Genomic DNA, 25495 nt, shown 5'->3' with positions numbered 1-25495 from the left:
TGAGTCACACAACCTGGGGGATTCCTGGGGAAGGAGGGGGCTCACACAGGGTAGCAGCAGGGCCTGGATCAGGATGCTACATCACTCTGTTTCCTGTGGCTCCTGCCACTGTGGTGAGTGGGGGGGGGGCACCCCTGTGGCCAGACCAAGGTTGAGGCAACAACCACAGGACCATCAAAGCACAGGCCTGGGGCGGCTGCCCTGAACCATCCTATGGACAGGATAACTCTGCGTATAGATCCCATGGTGCAGTGCGGTGGGATGGCAGAGCTGATTTCTGCATATCTTGGGATTCCCTACGAGTTCTCCCGCAGCCTCCTCAGCTGGAGGGACAGCCCTGAGCTCCCTGTGCTGAGGAATGTCAAAGCAGCACAGCAGCCTTTTCCCCTCCCCCTCCAGCAGCAGTCTGCCTGCTGCTGTTTCTAGTGCAGGGCAGAACAGGAGGAGTGCAATGATTTGCTCTTTGTTCTTGGAACAAGAGTAGCTCACTCAGCTGCCAGAGCTTTGAAAGGGGAGGGGGACATGCCTACAAGGCGGCAGAGATCCAAACCCGGAGTGCATCAGTCAGGTCAGGCATTGTGGGATACTGGAGGAAGCCAGTTCTGTCCACAAAACAAACAGCAGGGTCCAATAAAGGTAGGAGAAGTGAAAAAAATTCTCTCATAAGGTGGAAGTTGTTGCCAAAACTAGGAGTTTCCCCCAACAAATTCGCATTGCAGTGTGTACACAGGCATTGTTTTCTTGTTGTTCAAGAGAGGACGGAGAACAATCCAAAGGAGAGTGTCACCCCATAGTGAGAGTGTTACATGGTCTCACTGTGTCTGTCTGGGCACCAACTCCTGGCAGGTCCTCCGGTACCTCACCCAGATGGCAGCACAGACTATGCATAGGAAGACGAGGCCCTTCAATAAGCCCAGGAGCAGGATAAGGATGGTGAATCTGTGCAGTGGAAATACAATAGAAACACTAAAACTCTGTAGATTTGACCGGACCTCCAATAAAACATTCCAGGGCGGCTCTCAGGCTGAAGACGTGTCCAGAATTTCATTGTAGAAGATGCAACACACCAAGCCCAGTTCCCCTCCCTGCCTTTATATGGAACCTCAGCACCTCCCTAGGGGATTCATTCTTGCTGTTCTATAACCCCATGTGACAGGACCCGGACAGCCCCTGGCCAGAGCTACTCTGTGTCTAGAATGGCCATTTCCCTACGTATGGGTCCAGCCCCACTGCACCTCCTGGTTCGTGCTAAGAAAAGCGATGTTCCTTTTTCCATGGGACGTTATCTCCCAGGACATCACTGCTCTTTGTGCCTCGGCAGATGGATCCTGCCTGGGCATTGGGAGCAATGGCCAGAGAGACACGGGCAGGAGCAGTGGTACTCACTGTGCAGAATTGGTGTCTGCGCTAGAAGAGAAGCTGGATGCAGTGTTTGTGGAGGAAGGCGAATCTGGCTGCTTTGTCGTTCCTGCAGTTGAGATTGGGGAAGAAGCAGCTGTAGATGCAAACAGACATCCAGGCTGCTTTACAAATCTACTCTGCCCAAAATGTTTGGCGCACGTCTGATTGTTTATGAAGTTCCTGCAGGGTCAGAACCTTCAGGCTTAAGTTTCACGCTTAAGAAATTTTTTGCCTTCTCTTTGCAGATAAAACAGAAACCTTCCTGAATAACCAGAAGGTGGATCAAGACACTGAAGCCTTCAAGTGAAGGTAGCTCTTCTAAATACTCCCTGGGCTATATCAACTTTTGTTTCCAGCCATCTGGATAGCACTTGGCAGGGTGGATTGTCCCTGCTTGACTCCTATTACAGGCAGACTGGGCATGCCAAATAACGCATGTGCATCTTGTTAGATGTGCTGTAAAAGGTGTTTGTAGGCTCCATTGTCAGCTGGGTCAGCATCACTCACTCCATTCAGTTCATAATTTAGTGATACCTCCCAGCTCAGTTATTTAAACAAAGCCACACATGGCTCTGTCTTCATTTAATCACAGGAGGGAAGATGAAGGCGTAAAAACACTGAGAATTTTAGGAATAAAAAAACCCTTCCTTCCCTGAAAACAGGAAAAATCACCAAGTGACAAAAAATCACTTACCCGTCACAGCTATTGCAAATCACAGTCAGTGAAAATCGAGAAAAGGGACACGTCTGAACGTCACTGACATGACACTGCCCACATCGTAAATAAAGCACATTTCATCACAATGTAACAACCCTCACTCTGAGCCCAAATGAGAATTTTTTGTGCACCAATAATCTCAGCATAGGAACCTTAGGAAAAGAAAACTGCTCCCCTGCACTGCGCTGGAATAAGGGGCAAGAGATGCCAGTTGCCTGTAGCAGTACTTTCATTTTAAGTGAGTTTTTTAAAAAAGCTGCCCTGGAAGGCCTCAGTGTCTTGAATTCCATTGAGTTTATTCAGGGCAGGTTTCTGTTTCATTTGCAAAGAGGTGGCAAAACTTGAACTGAGGTCTCTGCTGCTGTTGGCTGCACCCTTCCCCCAACGCCACCCCTCAAAATATTTGGGATACCTGGCTACAGTAAAGGGGGGATGGGGATGGAGACTGGCAGCTGCCACCTCCCCTCCTGCTCTGTCTATCCTGCTCCTCCCACCTCTCTTCCTCTTTCATCCCGTCTCCTCCTCTCCCTGGGTATGTCTACACTACCCCACTAGTTCGAACTAGCGGGGTAATGTAGGCATACCGCACTTGCAAATGAAGCCCGGGATTTGAATTTCCCGGACTTCATTTGCATAAGCGGGGCGCCGCCATTTTTAAATCCCCGCTCGTTCGAACCCCGTGCCGCGCGGCTACACGGGGCTCGAACTAGGTAGTTCGAACTAGGCTTCCTAGTTCGAACTACCGTTACTCCTCATTCCACGTTACTCCTCATTCTAGCGCAGACGAGGAGTAATGGTAGTTCAAACTAGGTAGCCTAGTTCAAACTACCTAGTTCGTGCCGCGTGTAGCTGCGCGGCACGGGGTTCGAACGAGCGGGGATTTAAAAATGGCGGCACCCCGCTTATGCAAATGAAGCCCGGGAAATTCAAATCCCGGGCTTCATTTGCAATTGCGGTATGCCTACATTACCCTGCTAGTTCGAACTAGCGGGGTAGTGTAGACATACCCCCACTTGTCCATCAGGGTTGGGCCGCTGCTCAGTTCTGCCCTCGCTGGGGAAACGCCCACATCTTGTCTCAGCTCTGCCAGTGACTGGCGAGGGGCTGAGCCCAGGCACCTCAGTAGCAGGAGCGATCAGTCGTTGTCCCAAGGGGGCGCTGTGGGGCTTGGCAGGGACCAGGTGGTGCTGAGCAAAAGGTGCTGTGGGGCGCAGCTTAGGGGCTCGATGGCTGGGATGCAGAAGGTGGCAGCGCCCTCCCTTTGAGCCCTCACAGCTCTGAGCAGAGTGGGCTGTGGGGTCTGGCACCCCTGGATTACAGCAGATCTGCCTGTCTAGACACCCCATCACCCTCCCCTTGGTGCACCAGTGGCTGGTCCTGGCAGAAGTCCCCAGGATCAGAGACCTCCTGGACTACGACCGGGGAGACTGGGAGGATCCTCCGGCGCTCGCCCAGCGCATGGGGCTCTCCACTCTATGTACTCCCCGGCGTGTACTTCAGGAGGTGAGGGATGCTTTACCACCCACTGCTCGGGTTTATCTCAACAGGGTCCAGCGAGAGGGTGCACCCCACCCGCCCCTCACTCCTGACCCGCCTGATCTCTCCATCGGCCCCCAGCCCCATGTACCTTCCCGACCACCTCTCCCTCGTTTCCTTCAGAGCTGTGCCAAAGAGTCATCTGTACACGCTCATGCTTCACACACTCCACTTCCCCACCCTCGTGTCCCGCCCAGACACCAAGTGGCGGGACCTCCTACCACCAGTAGAGGGTGGGGAGCTCCAGTGGGCCAGTGTCTATTCCACCGGGACATCAATTGGAGAATTCTCCATAGCTCTGTGAGCCCTGGCGTGTGCTTGGTGAGGTTCACCCCTCTTCCTGACACTTGCCCCTTCTGTGGTGAGAGGGAGACCCTGGTTCACGTCTACCTGGAGTGCACCAGGCTACAGCCCCTCTTTCGGCTCCTCCAGAACCTATTGTTGAGGTTCTGGCTGCACTTCTTCCCTCACCTACTCATCTACGCACACCCCATCCATGGTCCCACAAAGTTGCGAAACCTCCTGGTCAACCTTCCCCTGGCTATCGCCAAGATGATCATTTATGAAACCAGGGAGCAGAGGTTGGCTGGGGGAGGGGGCTGCGGCAGTGGGGCCTGTTTCCATTCCTGCATCCGCTCATGCATCCCGGCAGAGTTCCACTGGGCGGCGTCCGCTGGCTCTCTCGAGACCTGCGAGGGGCAGTGGGCGCTGTCCGGGGTTCTCTCCTCGGTGTCCCCATCCAGTTCCTTTGTTTTAGCCCTTTGACCCTCTCACCCATCCCTGTTTTATCTTTATTTGTCCCAAGTAATTATTTGATTTTCTTGGCTCAGTGGACCCTCTTCATAGGCTGGGGGGAGGGGAGTCCTTTACATGTGGGCCGGCTAATTCCCACCCACCTCCCAGACTCCAATAGGCACTTCATCACCCTTCTGCCGCCCCAAGGCAGCTCTGGCCATGTCCGACCCCGGCAGCCCTGACACTGGCGGGGGCAGCGCAGGGATTTACCTGGAGAGACGATGACTGACACAGTGTGCGTGAGATCAAGTCCAGTTCTTGTTACCCCGCACTGGTAAGTGCCAGTGTCGGCCAGTGTCAGGCGCTCCATGGTCACAGTGAACACGCGCTGGGTGTGATTATCTTAGATGGAGACTCTGCCCCACGTCACCTCGACTTCTGACCCTGTGGTCTCAATTAAGTGACCATTGGAACAGCGCCACGTTCCTAGCCAAGTCCCTCCCCGGCACCAGTACTTTGAATAATCCTCATCGCCCTTCTCATACCGGCACCGCACAGTCACCGACCCGCCCGGGCGGCCGCGCACTGACCCGGGGCCCATCACTGCCCAGCAGCCTGCGAGAGACAGAGACAGTGAGACACGGGCACCCTTCTGGCTGCCAGCAGCAATGCCATGTCCCCAGTGCCCAGAGACAGGGGAGTAAATGGGGATGATGCTTGAATGTCTGGATGGCTGGGGAGGGAGTCACTGTGCAGCATCTGGGTTTCCATGGTCCCCTGTGCAAAGAGAACAAGAGCAAGTGACACTCTTCCCTGGGCCTGCTGGGGAGCAGGTGAAGGAGGCCGGTGGCGCATGTGAAGGGTGCGGGCTGCTCTGCTCTCAGCAGGTTAAGAAATAGGGCTTACGGCACTATCCCCTCCTATTTTCACATGTTCAGCACCAGAGCTAGTCCAATGTTGTGAATATTTGTTACACACACTAATCATTTTTCAAAGAATTGTAATTAATAATTGTTTCCATAAATAGACCCACTGTGCTGAGAATGTTCTGAAAAATTTTCCCTTTGAGCTACAATTTTCCTTCCCAGACATCTCTCTCCGCAGACACATTTCATTGCAGACACCGATTCTGTGCTGAAAGCGACCCTGTCCTGCCCGCTTGGTAAGCTCCATCTCCTGGGAGTTAGACCCACAGCAAGAGCATACCTGAAACTGTCAAGCTCTGTGGGTGCAGTTAGCAAAGCTTGTAACCTGTGCAAACCCAATAGTTGCGTTGTATGATCTACAAAAAGCTCGTGTCATTCTCACCTGGGAAAAGAATCCAAAGTAAAACAGGGAAAAGCCTCATGGTCCGGGTTCCATCAGTCGGTGAATCTCTTCTCCAGAGAATCTGGGATCTTCACGAGATCAGTCAGGGACCCTCTTTCTTACTTGTGGGATATAAAAATGAACCCCCAAAACTCATTGCCTAGCTGTGTGGCTCAGAGTTTCTAGATCGCTCAGCTGATGACTTCCCTTTGAAAAGGCAGCATTCACTGCAGAAAGAAGTCGCTCAGTCTACAGTCTCCTGTGTCTGGCATTTACTTCTTTTTTTAAAAAAGGGGAGGCATGGGCCACAGTTCCCATAATGTGTTTCCTGACTGCCATGCTAAGACTTTATTTGCACTGAAGCTTAGCAGCAGGCACAGCTACAGAGATTATAGATGAACTGGTGCAAACTCGAGCATTCCAATGTCATATGGGTTCTAAAACTGACATATTTGGGGATCTTTGTCTTTATCTTCTGGTTTAGGACCTTTAGGGGGCACTTGGTGATGTTTTCAAACTTTTCTTTGCAGCCATAAGGACTAACACCGTACGTTCCTGTAAAGCAAAGCATCGATTCTCTAGTAATCAATTGACGCCAGGAGCCAGCACCAAATATCATGATAGCTGTTATGAAATCTCAAGAGTTGACATCGCATAAATTCCTAGCATAGATCGGGGGCAGCAGTGCAAATTGTGCTCACACTTAAGGGTTCTGCTCCCTTGAGTTTGTTCCCTGGGGGCTCTTCTCTGGACCTTTGGTATAAATTTAAACACATTCAGCAGCAGAGACCTGTCCCCCAAAGCAGAGTCCTTGTCTCTTTCCTAGCCCCACTTCCTGAGGGACCCTCCTGCCTTTGGGCTCATTCTAGGGCCTGACGACTGTACCTGTCCTAGGTCCCTTTGCCTGCTGAGAGCACATTGACTCCACTCCCCTGAGTCTTGGCTTAGACCACGTCTTCCCCAGCAGCTTGTCCCTGATCCACTGTGGCCTGGGGACAGTTTGCACCTCCCCTGCCATCCCCACTCGGTGGCTGGGCTGCTGGCCACACCATTGCTAACTCTGCTCCTCCTCCGCAATCCCCACCCGCCTCCCCTACTCCCACCGGGCCGTTGCCGTGGTGTTGGGTGCTCTCTTCTTCTCAGTCCTGCCCCAGGCCACTTGATGGCCCCTCCCCCAGCCCATTCCAAACAGACCCTCCTGGTTCCACCTCACCCCACCTTTACCAGCTGCCACCCCTGAGTCCTGCTGCTTGGTGCTGACTCTGCAGCCATTCCCCCCTGCTCTCTCTTTGTGTTCCTCATCTCCAGAGCCCTCCGGCTCTCCCTTTCTGTCCCCTCTGGTTTCTGGTTAATATCAATCACCCTGTGCCCTCTGTGGTGCTCCTCTGTGTCCTTGTCTCGTGGGGTGGGACCCATGCCCCAAGCCTTGTTCTCCAGGCCATGCCGAGGACTCAGCGCTGCAGCACCATATGCACTGGCGCCTTAGAACACCGCAACTTTCTGCACTCAGGCTGTGAGTGTGTGTGACTGTGAGTGCGTTTTCACCCCCCTGAGCTGGAAAGTTACAGCAAAACTTGCCAGTGCACACAAGCCCTTGGAGCGAACCACCACCACAAACCTAGTACCCACGATATCTTCACCACAGGTACAGATTTCAAGTCTTCACTTCCCTGCCCAGTTGCTAAGTTCTGTGGTAGGCTGCAGCCGCTGCAGGTGCCTACCTGGGGCTTCCCAGCTCTGCTGTGGAAGTTGGCAGAGCTTGTAAACTGTGCAAGCAGTGAACTTCCAGCAACCCTCACAGCGCCCACACCCTTCTCCCCTGGGAAAAGAATTCAAATCGAAACAGGGATCCTCCAATGGCCCAGGTTTCCTCTGCACATGACTCCCTCCCGGGCAGGGGCACAGAGTTATGTGGACCGATGGTGCCCAGATCCCATGAACATTCTTGGCCTGGGGGCCCTGTTCCAGCAAAGTTTGGGGCTCTGTCTTTCCCACAGGCCTGCCTGCCACCCCCATACACCTTCCCCAATGTCTTTCCCCCACAGATTGCTACCCCTGGGCAATTTAAAAGGGCCCACTGCCACTGCCAGAGCAGGGAGCCCCAGGTTAATGCTGCCCCTTCCCCTCCACACCCCATCTTTCCCCCAATCCCTGCTGGAGCTTAACCCCTCTCTGCTCCTGCACCCAAACTCCCTCCCAGAGCCTGTACCCTGCACATCAATCCCCTGGCCGAGCCCAGAGCCTGCAGGAGCACTCAAGTTCCCTCCCGGAGCCTTAGGGAGCGGTGCTGGACATGGTCTGGGCACCACCAAAAATGTCAAACATGCCACCTCTGCTCCCTGAGAACGCCAGGCTCCTGTGAGCCCTTGTGTTCTCTGGGGCCCTCCTTTCAGACCAGTCGAAGGGCAAACCTGCAGGCGCAGGAGCCAGTTCTGTAATGGGAAGTTTCTACCTCGCCGAGCTGCCCACTTCCCTTTGAAGAGGCGGGTGTTTCACCAGGTGAGGAAGTTGCTCGACATCCATTCCCCATGGGGGTGTTTACTGTTCACATTAAGGGGAGCGGGTCACAGCGTGAATGTGACTCTTAGCAGAGGCTGATAAAAAAGCTTTGACCCAACTACACAGATTGGCTGATGGCAGAGCCCTGAACAATGTTGCTCATTGCTACACAGCCTAAGGCTGGGTCACCAAGTGCCTTTAGACTCCTGCGGCTGCCCTGTGCCAGCTGCCTAAGCTAAGGGGCCTGGACTCCAGGGTGTGTAATTGCAAGGTAGACATGCTGGGACCCTCCCGTCTTGTAGAGTCCTAGAACTCTGGCTGAAGGCCAAGCCTGAACTCTAGAGCTGCAGTTACAGGCCCTTAGCCTGGTCCCTGTGAGCCAAAGTCAGCTGGCACGAGGGTTGCCAAATAATTTCACCAAAAATACTGGACCCTCCCCCCACAAAAAAGTGCCAAAAAATTTTTGTTGAAAGCAGTCACAGCCCCTTTAATTGTTGAGCTGCTCCCCTACCCCTTCCCCCACCCCTGCCACCTGTCCATCTGGCGCCAAGCAGGAAAAAGCAATATTTTCTCAATTTCAGTACCAGATACCTGGCGACCCTAGCGGGCACAGACCAGCTACAGGTTTTTATTTCCAGTATAAACAGTGGTTCTCAGTCTGCGGGTTGCTTGTGGCCCAATCAGCTCGATGCTGGGGTTGTATGACATCCTCATGGCCATACAGGTAGCTTATCTAGTGGGTGCATGTGGCCCGTATGACTCGCAGAGTGCAGCCCACAGTGGTAAATAGATTGAGAACCGCTGATGGAAACATACCCACTGAGCCTTCGGCTGTTGGGGAGTCTCCACCCCTTATTATTGCCTAGGGCAGCCCTGAGGTTGTCCCCGCACAAGCATCCAGAAGTCACATGTCAGTCTGCAGCAACCATGAGCTTAGCTTTCAAATCTTGAGAGTGTTTGATTATTTACAGATGCATTTTTAAACGCTGTATTTTTAAAAATCTTTAAAAAATCTTCTGTTGCTTGAAACCGGAGGGTGCACTTGGCTTGTCTTTTAAACTTTACTCTGCTGCCTGGAAACTTTTTCTAAGGAAAGCTCAGCTCCACCCATAATTCTGATAATCCAGTAGCTGGGGCTTTAAACAAAGCACCGATCAGCGTATGACTCCCACTAAAATCACAAGAGCTGGTAACATTTCAGGCAACCAAGTGGATCTGGCGGGAGTGGTGAAGGCAGGGGATTAGCATGAAGGTGCTATGGGTGCTGAGTTTAAAGGAGAGTGGAGTGCCTGTGGGCCAAGTAGGGAGAAGGAGCGATTCCCCTCTCTCTCCTTCCAGCTTCCTCTCTACACTACCAAGTTATTTCAAAATAATAACTTCCGAAATAACTATTTTGAAATAAGCTTATTCCTCTTCACAAGCAGGAGTTATTATTTCGAAATAACAGGCTTGGTAGTGTGGACACTCATCTTGTTATTTCAAAATAACTTCCCAGTGTAGAAATGCGCTCACTGTGGGGTTAATGCAGGTGCTTGGTTTTTTTGGGGAGGAGGGGAGGAGCTCCCCCTAGTGGTGCATGAGGTAGACATGAGGACTGAGAGGGAAGGTGAGAGGACACAAGAGGAAATATAGAAACTGCAAGAGGGGAAGGAGAAATAGGAAAATCTCCAGATATGGAGGCTGGAATATACCACATGCTCACCCTAACCTAGCCTCTTTCCTTCCTCCTGCTGTGTGCGTGAGAGGATGGAAGTGACTGAGTCAGAAATCACCCCAGGGAAGGGCAGCTGCATCGCCCACAGAAACGCTCCTTTCTCCATAAAGCTGTCATCTCTTTTCTTTAAAATGCCTCCACAGCCCATGGCCTCCCTGCGGGCCAGTCACACGTTTCCTGCTGGACGTGGTAGATCCTTCAGCTTTTCTGAAACCCGAACATTTCATGTTCCCTGCCGGGTGTCTCAGGACCTTTCACTCCGTTCTCCTATTGCCCCTTCCACATGCTTGCCAAACCGGAAGGGAAATGGAGAAGAAAGGGAGCAAGGAGCTGTTGTGGCGGCTTCTGAGACCTTCTTCCCTGAGTAGCCTTCAAGACAGGGTTGAGCAAAAAGCGGCTCAGAGACTGCACACAGTTCTCCAGGGTTAGACCTGGCAGGCCGCCAGACTCTTCATTTTCCTGCGTGTCCGTGGATACTTAGATAAAACATCTGGTGACCTGCCAGTGGCAAACTATGTCCAGCCCGAGTTTGCCTCCAAATTCAGTTTGGACTCAGTTTGACTCCAAATGCATCACTGACATTTCTTTATTAGCATAAAATCAAACCACACCTGAGCTGATCAGGCTCAGCTGGAGGGGACAGGCATAGGACGTATCTCACATTCACTGTACAAAATCATGAATCAGCTTAGATACATTCCTACAGTAAATACTGCTGGTTAACAGATCAGATAACCCACTGATTTTTATAGCCAGTTTCTGTCTAGACCACAATCTTCCCATACTGCAAACAGTCACACATTGCTTATTAGCCAAATAACACTTTTCTACTAGCTTCATCTTTTACAAGTAGATAGTCAAGTCATGCTTTGTCCATGTTCTTGCTCAGAACAGTCCGACATGGACTGCAACTCAGTATGGGACAATTTTGGTCATTGTAATGTTTCAGTGATTAAAGATAAAATATTGTATGTACTTATCTAAACACATATAAACCTTCTGTCAGGTAACACCAGCAGCAGCCAGAGCCAGATATAATATCTAGGGGTGTCTGTGGGCACTGTGGCTTGTGCCAGAGAAGGTGTGGGGTGGGGAAAACAAAGGGACAACTGGGACCCAAGCTGTGTGGAAATCTGTCTCTGCAGTTGGGCCTGTTTTCTTTCCTAAATGTCTTCATGATAGGAGAAAATGTGACTCCATTTAGCATCATCCCGCCTTTGAGGCACAAATTCCTGCTCTAAGTAAACTCCACCTCCCCAGAAACCTGAGAAATGACATGGCTTTGTGAGATTAACAGGTCTGGGGCAGTTGGGATTGAGGGAGAGAGGGGATTCCACTGGAGAACACCTGGTGGCAATTCCTTCACTTGATCTCATGTCTCTATGGCCTTGTCTCCGCTACACCAAGGATGAACGCTGCAGAGATTGATTCATTGGGCCACCGATTTCTCACATCTGTTGAAAACGTGACAAATCAATCTTCGTGTGCTCCCATCGATGCCGTATTCCACCAGGATGAGGAGAGTAGTTGGCATTGATGGGAGAGCAGCCATTGCCAACCTAACTGGATGCAAGATGCCGCAATGAGTACATAGACTTCAGCTATGCTATTTGCCTAGCTGAAGTAGATTGTATGAGGGGAGGATAGTTCATTTGGGGCAGCCTGTGTTATTGCTGGCTCTGATCCTGTGATTTGCATCACTGACTGAGTCTATGTCTATTCTACCAAGTTCAGTTGACAAAATGTACTACACCCAAACATGGACAAAACAGAAATGGCCACACAGTGTTCACATTTGCTCCCCCTGTCAACAGATCATGTCCACACTGGGGGTATCATCATTGACGGCGTGAGCAATGCATGGTGGGTATGCACCGGGCCTTCTCCAGGCAGATGCAGGGCCTGGGGCAACCCCTCCTGCTTTGGGCCTTGCTCCCATTTCACCCCCTTCTCTAAGCCCCACCCTTGCCCTGCCCCTGACTCATCTTTTCCTGCTCCTGTTTCACCCGTCCTGCACTTTGAACTCCCATTGGTCCCCTCCTTTGAAAACCCTCCCCTGAGTTACACAACCTGGGGGATACGGGGGCACCTATCAAGGAGAGGCAACAGGGCTGGGTGATGGTGGTGGAGTGGAACACGCTGGAGTATCACTCTGTTTCCATGGCTCCTGCCACTGCGGTGAATGTGTGGGTCACCCCTGCTGCCAGACCCAGGCAGAGGCACCTACTGCTGGGTCATACAAAGTAGGGATCTAGAGCGGACGCACGGAGCCATCCGATGGACGGGGTGGGTCTGGGTATAGATCCCATGGTGCAGTGCGGTGGGATGGCAGAGCTGATCTCTGCACATCTTGGGATTCCCTCCCAGTTCTCCCGGAGCATCCTCAGCTGGTGGGAGCAGCCCTGAGCTCTCCCAGCTGAGAAATGTCAAAGCAGCACAGCCGCATGTGCCCCTCCCCCTGCAGCAGCAGTCTGCCAGCCGCTGTGTTTCTAGTGCAGGGCAGAACAGGAGCAGTCCAATGAGTAGCTCACTCAGCTGCCAGGTACGTCCCAGAGCTCTGAAAGGGGAAGGGAGCTCACCTGTTGGGCAGCAGAGCTCCAGACCCTGAGCACAGCAAGCAGGGCAGGCATTGTGGGATACTGGTGGAAGCCAATTGTGGCAATAAACCAAACAGCAGGATCCACACTGGCTCTTTGTCCATGATAAAGGGAAGAGAAACCTCTCTCACAGGGTGGAAGGTGTCACTGAAAATGGGCGTTTTTCCTGACAATCTCACCTAGCGGGGTGCGCGCTCTCACTGTTTGGTTGCAAAAAGGCAGTTTGCTGACAAAACTTGGTAGTATAAAGGTAGACTTGGTGGAGTTACGCTTGCTTACACCAGGGATTTGGCTCTAGGCTCTCCAATCCTTTTCTTTTAGGACAAGGGCTTTTTTACCTGTTTTTCATAGAATTTTTGTCTCACTGGCAAAACTGTCCTTCCTGGGGGCATTTCTCTTTGATCCTCAAGCGATACAAACCTAACTCTGGGAAACAGAGAGACAGACATCTCCAGCAGACTCCGTGCTCTCGGGGAAATAGCTTCACTTGAGAGGAGAAGAAAACGAGATTCTTTGCATAGAATGCTTTGCCCAAAGCTGGAAACCAGCCTTCTTCTGCAACGTCTGGTTCTGCTTGCAAAGAGGCAGTTCATGAGCTGCAACAAAACCCATAGAAGCCCCCCAGGACAGAATGAGAAAGACTTGAGGTCAGTAATATTTTGCTCACTCCCATCAGGGAGTGAGTCTGGTTCTAGGAATCCCTCCCTGATCAGGAATATTGAGCAGTGATGGCTCCTTCTTCCCACTCAAACTCATCCCAGTTATGTATAAGGGTTTGTCAAAATGTGGCCATAATAGTACAGCAGAGGGCCACAAGGGGGCACAAGTGAGGCAGCCAGGCAGGAGAGGAAGCAGACTCAGTAGCCCACAGGACACATAGGTTAAGTCTACACAGCAGAGTTATTGTAGAATAACTGATGTTATTTCGAAATAACAAAGAGCTCACCTACATAGCAAGCCATTATTTTGAAATTAATTTGAGCTGGAGAATTTCTTATTCCAACTCCTGTACCCATCAATTCACGAAGAGTAAGAGAAGTCGAAGGAAGAGCGCTCTTCCTTCAACTTCCTGCTGTGTAGACAGCACCAAAAGCCGAATTAAGGTATTTCGACTTCAGCTAAGCAATTGACACAGCTGCAGTTGTGTAGCTTAATTTGAGTTTTGCCCTGCAGTGTAGATATGCTCATAGGAGCTATACGAAGGGGAAGGGGTGGATTGTTGGCTCCACTTCCCACCATGAACCTGGCAGCTTGGTTGTGCTGTTGTAAAATGATGCTGAACGAGTTTTTGAGCTGGGGAACAGAGCTGCACCCTCCCCTGCTGCTGTAAGCATCCTATACTGCCTCGTAGTGCTGAGGCTGGCTGCCAGGAGCCAAGTGGGCCCATCAGATAGGCCCTTGTGCCCAGCAATTGGCATCCTGCACATGGGTCAGGTGGCTGGGAGCTCACATCTGGGCCTACTGGCTAGCAGGACCGTGGGAGGCCAAGACACTGGAGAATGAGAGTGCAGGCTGGGTACGTCCAAAATGTGGGGTACTACAGCACCCCTTACATCTCTCCTGTCCATGCCTAGTCTGATGTACCACTGGAAATACTCCGCACCAGTGGATCTGACTGTTTCCTCCATCTCTGAAGCAGGAGGGAGAATGGAAGGGACATTGTAAATTGGTCTGTCACTATGGCTGTGTCTACACTGGCTCCTTCTTCGGAAGAGGCGTGCTAATTTCTAACTTTGGAATAGGGAAATCCGCGGGGAATTTAAATATCCCCCGCGGGATTTAAATAAACATGGCCTCCGCTTTTTTTCCGGCTTGGGGAAAAGCCGGAAAAGAGCGTCCAGACTGACGCGATCCTCCAGAATAAAGCCCTTTTCCGGAGGATCTCTTGAAGTAGGAATAAGAGATCCTCCGGAAAAGGGCTTTATTCCGGAGGATCGCGCCAGTATGGATGCTCTTTTCCGGCTTTTCCCCAAGCCGGAAAAAAAGCGGAGGCCATGTTTATTTAAATCCCGCAGGGGATATTTAAATCCCCCACGGATTTCCCTATTCCAAAGTTAGAAATTAGCACGCCTCTTCCGAAGAAGGGGCCTGTCTAGACGGAGCCTATATGTCATGATCCCCTCCCCCCACTGCCTCCCATTCCGGCAATTGAACAATTCACGGCGCATTACTTATGTCACAGTACAGCTAGGATTGAGCACCCCAATGGAGTGTCACCCCACAGTGTGGGTGTAGCATGTTCTTACCGTGTCCGTCTGGACACCATCTCCCTGCGGCTTTTCCGGTCCCGCACGCTCCCCCAGGTGGCAGCACAGACTATGCCCAGGAAAACGAGGCCCTTCGATAAGCCCAGGAGCAGGATAAGGATGGTGAATCTGTGCAGCGGAAATACAATAAAAACACTGAACTTCTGTAGATTTCACCAGACGCCTCCAATAAAACATTCTGCGGTGGCTCTCAGGCTGAAGACGTGCCCAGAATTTCACTACAGAAATGCAACACCCAGCCCAGCTCCCCTCCCTGCCCTGATATGGAATCCCAGCATCTCCGTATGGGATTCATTCCTGCTGTTCTACAGTCTCATGCGACAGGACCCAGACAGCCCCCGGCCAGAGCTACTCTGCATCTAGAGTGGCCATTTCCCTACATATTCACCTCCAGGTTCTTGCTGAGAAAAGCAACGCTCCTTTTTCTATGGGACGTTATCACCCAGGATGTCACTCCTCTTTGGATCCTGCCTGTGCACTGGGAGAAGTGGCCAGACAGACAAGGGGCGGGGGCGGTGCCACTCACCGTGTAGGGGTGGTGTCTGCGCTAGCGGAAAAAGTAGATTCAGTCGTTGTTGGAGAAGGTGAATCTGGCTGCTTTGTTATTTGTAGTGTCTCTATAGTTGGGCTTTGGGGTGGAACATCTGTAATTGGGCTTCTGGGAGAAACATCTGTAGATAACGACAGAGCCAGCCCACGTTACAAATCCACCCAGCCACCCATGTTTGGCACAATCTGATTGTTCATGAAGCTCAGAACATTCACCCGAAAGTTCTGCTTTCTCAGAACATTCACCCGTAAGTTTTTGCCACTTTCATGCCGATAAAACAGAAACCTGCCTCAGATAACTGGAGCACATATGAAGACAATGAGGCCTTCCAGTGCATGTAGCTCTGTTAAAAACTCCCTGGACTATGTTAGCTTCAGGACATTTGTACCCAGCCATCTGTAGCACTTAGTAGGGTGTCTTGTCCCTGCTCTTGAACTGTGAGAGCTTTATCTTGACTCCAATTGTGGGCAGGCCGTGCATGCATGTGTGGCTGACAGTAGCAAATGACAAACGTGCATCTTATTAGTAGGAATATGAAAGTGTAAGCATGTGGACAGTTACATGCAGGCTCCCAGTACGTGCAGGAACTAGCTTAATATCCTCTCCCTGTAGGCACTGGGCCCTGGGGAGCCGACTGCTGCCCTGCCCCCAATCGTTGAAATTCTCAGCTGTTACACAGTCACTTAATTAAACACATTTTAACATCTCTACTTGTCAGGTGTGTGTTAAACGGGGCAGGTGTTTGTCGGCTCCACTATCAGCTGCACCAGCAACACTCACTCGATTCATTTCATAGTCAAGTGCAGTGGTCACCAACCTTTTTCATCCCAAAATCACTTTTTGAGTTTACCTGCAACCCAAGATCTACCCCAAGATACTGTTGTAGAATAAACCGTCTGTTTTTCATTTATACTAGATACACCTAAAACCAAGTATTTATAATTATACATTTTGTCCTCTATTCACCATGCCTCACCTGTGACTGCACATTATCTACCAGTGCCCCCACAGAGCAAAGGGGGGAAGCTCTCCACCATCGCGCATCCTGCCCTGTTCACAGCAGCGTTCCACCCACCAAGGGTGCCCCAGCAGGGTGAGCCTCACCGTGCCCTGGCTCCAGCCGGAGCAAAGGGGGGCAGCTGGCCCAGTGTTCCTTCTAAGATTTTCCATCCATGAGTGGACTAAGTTTTGTCTTGTGCCTCAAGATTGAGGCCATGTGTGCTTGTTCATATGAGTGCTACCATTGCACCTATCAGTTACTAACATACACACACTCACACACACACACACACACACACACACACACACACACACACACACACACGTTATGGAAGAAAGAATACTAACACAGCCCTTTCCCAATCTCAAAGAATAAAAAGAGCTGGTACAGCAGCACTTTTATCCACACATCTTTATAACGGTGGCTGACCCTAAGTGCCAATGTCCTGTCCTGTCTTTGTCCAGCAATCTGCTTATTGACCAGCCCTACACTATGTGATTTGTCACCACACACAACACAGGAGGTCTTACAGTCATTCTGAAAGAAATGGGGGCTTCCTAACAAATGAGCCAGTAAACAATGAATTGTGATGGTTGCAGTAGGTACAAGAACAATCCCATTTACACTTTTTAACTGTATTAAATTTAGCTAAGGTGGGATTGCTGAAACATGGAAGGAGAGGATGGAACTAAACATTGCTAAAATACAGAAGTTATCAAAGCTCAGGCCAAAGGAGATCTCAGCTGGAAAAAACAAACAAACCTTAGTCAAAGCTTAACTATGAGAATGAATAACAGTTTAGAAAAGTAAACAACTTTCCTTACATTTGTTCATAATTTGCAATTTACAAATATGCCCCCCAAAGCTCTTTGAAAGTCAAAAATCATTTTAAAAACAAAAGAGTCTCTTGATCTCAGTTCTGGTTACTCAGGGCAGGTTTCTGTTTTATCTGTTGGAAGTGGCAAAACATTTCTTCATGATGAAACTTAAACTGAGGTCTCTGCTGCTCTTGGCTGCACCCTTCCTCCATCCCCACCCGCTAAATATTTGGGATACCTGGGTACAGTAAGGGGGGATGGGTATGGAGGAGCTGCCACCTCTCCTCCTGTTCTATCTACCCTGCGCCTCCCCTTCCCTCTTTCTCTCGCATCCTTTCTCCTGCCTTATGCATCAGGGCTGTGCCCCTCCCCAGTTCTGCCCCCTGGGGAAACGCCCGCACCTTGTCTTGGCTCAGCCAGTGACTGGCGGGGGCTGAGCCCAGGGACCTCAGTAGTGGGAGTGACCAGCCGTTGTCCCAAGGGGGCGCTGTGGGGCTGGCAGGGACTGGGCAGCGCTGAGCAAAGGTGCTGTGGGGCGCAGCGGGGGGGCTCGATGGTTGGATGTAGCAGGGGCAGCGCCCTCCCTCTGAGCCCTCACAGCACTGGGCCCGGCCCCTGAGCGGGGGGGCTGTGGGGTCTGGGTCACAGCAGATCTGCCCTTCACCCTCCTGCCGCCCCAAGGCAGCGCCGGCCGCGCCCGACCCCGGCAGCCCTGACACTGGCGGGGGCAGCGCGGGGATTTACCTGGGGAGACGGAGACTGACACCGTGTGCCTGAGATCAGTCTGCAGCAGAGCCCTCTCTACCCCGCACTGGTACTTGCCGGCGTCGGCCAGTGTCAGGTTCTCCACGGTCACAGTGAACACGCGCTGGGTGCGATTGTCTCGGATGGAGAATCTGCCCTGAGTCACCTCGGTCTCCCGCTCTGTGGTCTCAACTAAGTGACCGTCGGAACAGAGCCTCGTTTCTCGCCAAATTCCTTCCCGGCACCAGAACTTCGAATAATCCTCGTAGCCCTTCTCATACCCGCACTCCACAGTCACCGACCCGCCCGGGCGGCCGCGCACTGACCCGGGGCCCGTCACTGCCCAGCAGCCTGCGAGAGACAGAGACAGTGAGACATGGGCACCCTTCCGGCTGCCAGCAGCAATGCCATGTCCCCAGTGCCCGGAGACGGGGCGATGCTTCAGTGTCTGGAAGGACAGGTAGGGGGTCAGTGTCTGCAGCATCTGGGTTTCCATGGTTAGCCGTCCAAAAACCTGACACCTTAACGCTGTGCCATGGGAAGGAGAGCAAGTGCCACTCTCCCCTGGGCCTGGCTGGGAGCAGGTGCGGGTAGCTCTGCTCTCAGCAGGTTAATGAATCCGTGTAAAAGAGGGGCCTCAAAATGAGTCCTGATTCTCATTACAGGACTATACAGCACTTTAAAGACAAACAAGATGGTTTATTAGGTGATGAGCTTTCGTGGGCCAGACCCACTTCCTCAGATCAAATAGTGGAAGAAAATAGTTACAACCATATACACCAAAGGGTACAATTTTAAAAAAAATGAACATATATGAAAAGGACAAAAATAATTTCAGAACAGAAGAGGGATGGGGGAGGAGGTCCATCTTGTTAGTCTTTAAAGTGCTACATAGTCCTGCATTTTGTTTCAGCTACACCAGACTAACACGCTACATTTCTATCTTGATTCTCATTGGCACTCATGTCTCTTTGCCCCACTCTGGTGGGGCAGAGAGGCTGAGAGAGGGCGCCACAGTGAATTATAGTTTTGACTACTAAGATTTCCAGTAGGAACATTTCCTACAGCAAACATTCTGCTTCAACACAATATTTGGATTTTTTAATTGGGGATAGTGACAGGACAAGTTCAATTTCATACCGACTTTTGAAAATGAAATACTCGTTTTCTTTTTCACCTAAAATGTCAGTTTTGGTTTTCCAGTTCAGGCTCCTGGTTTGATTGCTGTTCTCCAGAGAATGCCAAACGTGCAACATGCCAGGAGAGCTCATCGATATAAACCGGACTAGTTTGACAATTTGTAAAACACAGTTTAGAAGGTGTTAATGAGTCTGAGCTAGTTTGTTTGATTTCACATAGTATCTATAAATGCTAATCTAGACAAGGGATAGGAAAAGAGCAACACCTCCATCCTGAAAGGTTTACTTCTGTGCTTCAGGTTAAGCACAAGGGCCCTCGGGCTGGTTTCATAGGGACTCAGCCTTAATGTAAATTGGTTGGATAAATCATGAATATGAAGGATGGGCAAGTATTTATAATATTAGGCTCCAAATTGGTATTTTTGATTCACTTTTGCTACAGTTATTGTTTGATTATTTTATTTAAAAAAACTGCCTTTGAATGTCACTTAAAAATATTCAGTAGACAACGCACATCCCAAAACCCCCGCTTGTATCAGTTATCAAGTACTTCACTATGTCCCTGATAGCAAGGTTTCAGTAGGGTTTACAATATAGTATCCCCTATTCTCTTTACATGTTCATCTCCAGAGCTGCTCTAAAAGTTTGATGTGAATAATATTTCTTGAAATTGCTAGTAACCCATCCCCAGTTGGTGGCTGGTCTGATGGTCGCACCATTGGTAACGCTGCTCCTCCTCCGCAATCCCCACCCGCCTCCCCTAGTCCCACCGGGCCGCTGTTGTGGTGTTGGGCTGCTCACCTCTTCTCAGTCCTTCCTAAGACCACATGATGGCTCCTCCCCCTGCCCATTCCAACCAGATCCTCCTGGTTCCACCTCACCCCACCTCTACCAGCAATCCTCACAGCGCCCGTATCCTCCTCTGGGAAAAGAATCCAAATCAAAACAGGGACCATCCAAAGTCCCCGGTTTCCTCTGCACACGACTCTCTCTCTCTGGTAGAGACAGTGGGTTACATGGACCTGTGGTGCCCAGACCCCAGCAACATTCTTGGCCTGGGGGTTCTGCTCCAGCAAAGTTTGGGCCTGGGCCTCCAGCAAAGTTTGGGCCAAGAGCCTTAGGCAGGTGGGAGGGAGGGAGTTTGAGTGGGGGAGGGGTGCACAAGATGGTCTAGGCATCACCAACATTTCCACAAACCTGCAACCTCTGCTCCCTAGGAAACCTGCAACCTCTGCTCCCAGGTTTCTGTGAGATGGCTGGGACCCTCCTTTCAGACCAGTGGAAGGTGAAACCTGCAGACCCAGGGACCAGTTCTGTAATGGGAAGTTTCTAGCTCTCTCAGCTGCCCACTTCCCTTTGAATAGGTGGGTGTTTCACTATGGCTACATCTACACCGCAGGGTTTTGCCGGCAGAGAATATACTAATGACAGTGTGACAAATGCTAATGAGCCCTTCATTAGCATGCTCTCTGCCAGCTAAACCCTGTAGTGTAGACGTAGCCTATGAGAGGAAGTTGTTTGACATGTATTCCCGATGGGGGTGTTTACTTTTGCATTAAGCGGAGGGGATCACAGTGTGAATGTGACTGATGGTGGTAGAGCCCTGAACAATATTGCTCATTGCTACACAGCCTAAGGCTGGGTCACCAAGTATCCTTAGACTCCTGCGGCTGCCCTGTGCCCCCCATTGTCAGCTCACAGGGCCAAAGGACAGACAGGGTGATGGGATTCACTTCAACACAGCCGATTAGGGATAATGTACTTTATTAAGCTTACTACTCCACTGCTACTACACGTCACAGGGTACTCTTTAGCAAGCGACAGCGCTACAGAGCAATGCTTAAAGGAGTAAAAGGTTCCATGGAATGCTGATGCCTCTTCTGCCACAGGGAGTCCCGATCCCGAGATGCCTCACATCTGGGTCGTGGCGGACGTGGCTCCAGTTGGGGAATTCGGGGCACCTCTGAGACTGGAGATCTGCGATGAGACTCAGCTAGGGGCGGGACTTCCAGTGATCTTATACTTTAGGGCTACGTCTACTCTGACCAGTCTTGCACAAGAACATATGCAAATGAGGCGTTGCTCTTGTGCAAGTCTGGCCGGTGTAGACATAGCCTGGCTGTTTACTGAGTGTGCACAAGCTGGCTCAGTACCACTGTTAATGTTCCCACGGGACTGAGAACCGAGGTCATGGTGTCTATCCCATAGCTGGCTCTCAGCTAGCAAGCACAGGGAGTTGTGGCCGATGAAGGCCGTCTGAAAAGGAACACTTGGGCTACGTCTAGACTGGCATGATTTTCCGGAAATGCTTTTAATGGAAAAGTTTTCCGTTAAAAGCATTTTTGGAAAAGAGCGTCTAGCGTTTTTTGCGGAAAAGCGTCCGTGCCAATCTAGACGTACTTTTGCACAAAAAAGCCCCGATCACCATTTTCGCCATTGGGGCTTTTTTTGTGGAAAACAAATCTCTGCTGTCTACACTGGCCCTTTTGTGCAAAAGTTTTGCGCAAAAGGGACTTTTTCCGAATGGGAGCAGCATAGTATTTCCGCAAAAAGCACTGATTTCTTACAGTAGGAAGTCAGTGCTTTTGCGGAAATTCAAGCAGCCAGTGTAGACAGCTGGCAAGTTTTTCCGGAAAAGCGGATGATTCTAGACACAGCCTTGGGGTTTATGCTGACCAGGCTTTGCTTTGTACAGCTGAGATGGACACTTCCATTCTTGCTGTTTGAGGCTACAGGCAGGCCTGCCGGCATGTCTCATGATACCCTTGTTGTTTTTGCTGAAACAGACTACCCCTCTGAATCTTGTAAACTGTGCAAGCCCAATCACTGAAGTGTGTAAACAGCAACCCACCCAGTGCCCACACCCTCCTCACCTGGGAAAAGAATCCACATCCTGATGAGGAGGAACTTCATGGTCCTGGTTTCCTCTGCATTTGACTCTCTCTCTCTGGGAAAATCAGGTTTCTGTGAGACTGCTGGGACCCTCCTTTCAGACTCGTTGAAGGTGAAACCTGAAGACTCTGGAACCAGTTATGTAATGCGAAGTTTCTAGCTCTCTCTGCTGCCCACTTCCCTTTTCAGAGGTGGTTATTTCATTAGGGGAGGAAGTAGCTTGACGCCCATTCCCAAGGGTGGTGTTTACTGTTTGCATTAAGGAACAGGTGATCACAGCGTGAAATGTGACTGATAAAAAAACTTTGACCCAACTACACAGATTGGATGATGGTAGAGCCCTGGAAAATGCTGCTCATTGCTACACGGTCTAAGGCAGGGTCACCAAGTGCCCTTAGATACCTACGGTTGCCCTATGCCACGTGACTGGGCTAAGGGGCCTAGGCTCTAGGCTGTGTAATTGCAGTGTAGACATGCGGGTACAGGCGGTAGCCTGATCTCTGGGACCCTCCCTCCTTGCAGGATCCTAGAATCATGGCTAAGCCTGAACCTTACACTGAAGTTACAGGCCCTTAGCCTGGGCCTGGCAAACTCGAGTCAGCTGGTACAGAGCAGCTGCAGGTTTTTAATTGCTGTGTACACTGGAGATCCTCAGCCTGTGACCCAATTAGCACAACTCTGTAGGTGGTAAAACATCCTCATGGCCATACTGGTAAGAACATAAGAATGGGCCATACTGGGTCAGATCAAAGTCCATCTAGCCCAGAACCTGTCTTCTGACAGCAGCTAATCCACAGTGCCCCCGAGGGACTGGACAGAACAGGTATCATCAAGTAATCCATCCTCCGTCACCCATTCCCAGCACTGACAAACAGAGGCTAGGGACACCATCCATTCCCCATCCAGGTTAATAGCCATTGATGAACCTAACCTCCATGAATCTATCTAGCTCCTTTTTGAACCCTGTTAAAGTTCTAGTCTTCGCAACATCCTCTGGCAAGGAGTTCCACAGGTTGACTGTGTGTTGTGGGAAGAAATACTTCCTTTTGTTTGGTTTAAACCTGCCACCTATTAATTTCATTTGGTGACCTCTAATTCTTGTGTTATGGGAACAAGTAAATAACCTTTCCTTATTCACTTTCTCTACACTAGTCAAGATTTTACAGACCTCGATCATATCCCCCCTTAGTCTCCTCATTTCTAAGATTAAAAGTCCCAGTCTTAATTACTCTCTCGTATGGCAGCCGTTCCAAACCCCTAATCATTTTTGTTGCCCTTTTCTGAACTTTTTCCAATGCCAAGAGGTCTTTTTTGAGATGAAGTGAACACATTTGCATATAGTATTCAAGGATTTATATAGAGGCAATAAGATATTCTCTCTCTTATTCTCTATCCCTTTTAAATCCCGTTCTGTTTGCTTTTTTGACTGCTGCTGCACATTGAGTGGATGTTTTTGGAGAACAATCCACGGTGACTCTAGATCTCTCTCTTGAGTGGCGACAGCTAATTTAGTCCCATCATTGTATATGTATAGTTGGAACTATGTTTTCCAATAGGCATTACTTTGAATTTATCAGCATTAAAATTCATCTGCCCTGTTGTTGTTGCCCAGTCACCTAGTTTTGTGAGATCCTTTTGAAGCTCTTCACAGTCTGATTTGGAGTTAACTGTCTTGAGCTTATCTATTTTGTGCATACAGCCCACATAACACGCAGAGAATAGCATAATCAGCCCACAGTGGTAAACAGGGTGAGAACTGCTGATGTAAACTTACCTCTGAGGCTTCCGCTGTTGGGGTGTCTCCCAACTCCTTTATGATTGCATAGGACAACCCTGAGGTTGTTCCCCCTCAAGCATTCAGAAATCACATGTAGGTCTGAAGCAACCATCGGCTTAGCTTTAAAATCTCAAGAAGTCCTGTTTTAAAAGCTATTGTTTGAATAAAGTGGGTGCACTTGGCTCGTCTTTTCAAACTTTTCTCTGCTGCCATGCGCCTGGGAACATTTTTTCTGTTTCTTAGGAAATCGCAGATCCTCCCATAATCCTGATCATCCAGGAACTGAAGCTTTACCAAAGCACGGATCAGTGTAAGGCTCTCACTAAAATCACGAGAGCTGGTAACACTGCAGGCATCCGGGTGGATCTGGCAGGAGCGGTGCAGGCAGGGGACTTAGCACGGGGGTGAGCAGGGAATGAGTTTAAAGGAGAGTGGAGTTTCTGTGGGGCAAGTGGGGAGATGGAGAAGATTCCTCCCCTTTCCTCCCTCTGGCATCCTGACTCGGTGTGGGGTTAATGCAGGTGCTAGTGTATGTGAGGGGACTACTCCCCCTAGTGGTGCACATGGTAGACATGAGAACAGGGAAAAAAGCCACAAGGCACATGGGTTATGTCTACACTGAGGAGCTATTTCAGGATACCTATTCAGCATCTTAAGAGCAAACCTGTTATATTGAAATATAATGGGCTCGCCATTCTGACATCCCTGTAAACCTCATTGCACGAGGGTTAAGGGACATTTCAGAATAGGGCCTTATTTCGAAATGACCTCGAAATAAACTACGCAATTGGTGTAGCGCAAATAATGTCATTTATTTTGAGGTAAGGGTGCTGGGTAGACACACCCAAGGGGAAATATGGAAATTACAAGGAGGGTGAAGAAATATAGGAAAATCTCCAAGTATGGAGATTGGACTATACCACTTGCTCACCCCAACTTAGCCTCTCCCTCCTACTGCTGTGTGTGGAAGGATGGACGTGACCATGAGTCCAGCTGAGGGGTGAAATGGCTCAGGTAAAGGATATGAAGGGAAAACCATGAACTCCTCTGCTGGAAGGAGCAGAAATCGCCCCAGGGAAAGGGCAGCTGCGCCACCCTCGCCATTGCTCCTTTCTCACGACAGCTTTTGCCTCTTTTCTTTAAAATGCCTCCAAAGCCCATGGCCTCCGTCTGGGCCAGTCACACGTTTCCTGCTGGACGTGGTAGATCCTTCAGCTTTTCAGAAACCCGAACATTTCATGTTCCCTGCCGGGTGTCTCAGAGCCTTTGGCTCTGTTCTCCCCTTGCCCCTTCCACACACTTGACCAACCAGAGGGGGAAATGGAGCAGGAAGGGATCAAGGAGCTTCTGGGGCAGCTTCTGAGACCTTCTTCCCTGAGTAGCCTCCAAGACAGGGGTGAGTGAAAAGAGGTCAAGGACTGGACAGAGTTCTCCAGGATTGGACCTGGCAGGCCGCCAGACACTTAATTTACCTGCGTGTCTGCAGATACTCAGATAACTAAAGTAGCTAGTGACCTGCCAGTGGCCAGATGTGTCCAGCCCATGGGCTGCCTATTGCCCGTCCTGGCTCCTGGACCTGACCCACTTGGTTCCCACAAGAACTCAGCTTGACTCTGAATGCATCACTGACATTTCTTTATTGGCATAAAATCAAACCACACCTGAGCTGATCAGGCTCAAGTCCAGAGGGAGGGTACATGTATGGGATATACCACACATCCCCTGTACAGAATCAATAATCAGCTTATATACACTCTGACATTAAATACTACTCGTTAACAGATCAGATCACACACTAAT

At 50.4% G+C, this 25495-nt stretch overlaps 3 protein-coding genes across 3 annotated transcripts in view; all 3 read right to left on the bottom strand.

The window, feature by feature from the left end:
- Positions 1-18386, bottom strand: part of LOC142819112 (uncharacterized) — a 111246-nt gene extending 92860 nt beyond the window's left edge. The window contains exon 1 of the mRNA XM_075903730.1: positions 17888-18386. Coding sequence (XP_075759845.1) covers positions 17888-18383 — 496 coding nt within the window. The 5' untranslated portion in view covers positions 18384-18386. The remainder of the gene's footprint in view (positions 1-17887) is intronic.
- LOC102452149 (CMRF35-like molecule 5) overlaps positions 1-22086 on the bottom strand; it is a 35705-nt gene extending 13619 nt beyond the window's left edge. The window contains exon 1 of the mRNA XM_075903744.1: positions 21900-22086. Coding sequence (XP_075759859.1) covers positions 21900-21939 — 40 coding nt within the window. The 5' untranslated portion in view covers positions 21940-22086. The remainder of the gene's footprint in view (positions 1-21899) is intronic.
- Positions 299-5738, bottom strand: LOC142819175 (CMRF35-like molecule 3). The gene is given in 4 exon segments (XM_075904262.1): positions 299-939; positions 1387-1468; positions 4661-5005; positions 5699-5738. Coding segments are annotated over 4 exon segments (594 nt in total). The 3' UTR covers positions 299-812.
- Positions 22087-25495: the final 3409 nt, after the last annotated feature.

Source organism: Pelodiscus sinensis, chromosome 20 (genome assembly GCF_049634645.1).
Source record: "Pelodiscus sinensis isolate JC-2024 chromosome 20, ASM4963464v1, whole genome shotgun sequence".
NCBI lineage: Eukaryota > Metazoa > Chordata > Testudines > Trionychidae > Pelodiscus > Pelodiscus sinensis.
Note: the sequence above shows the minus strand (reverse complement) of the source record. Positions and strands in the feature narration are given on the sequence as shown.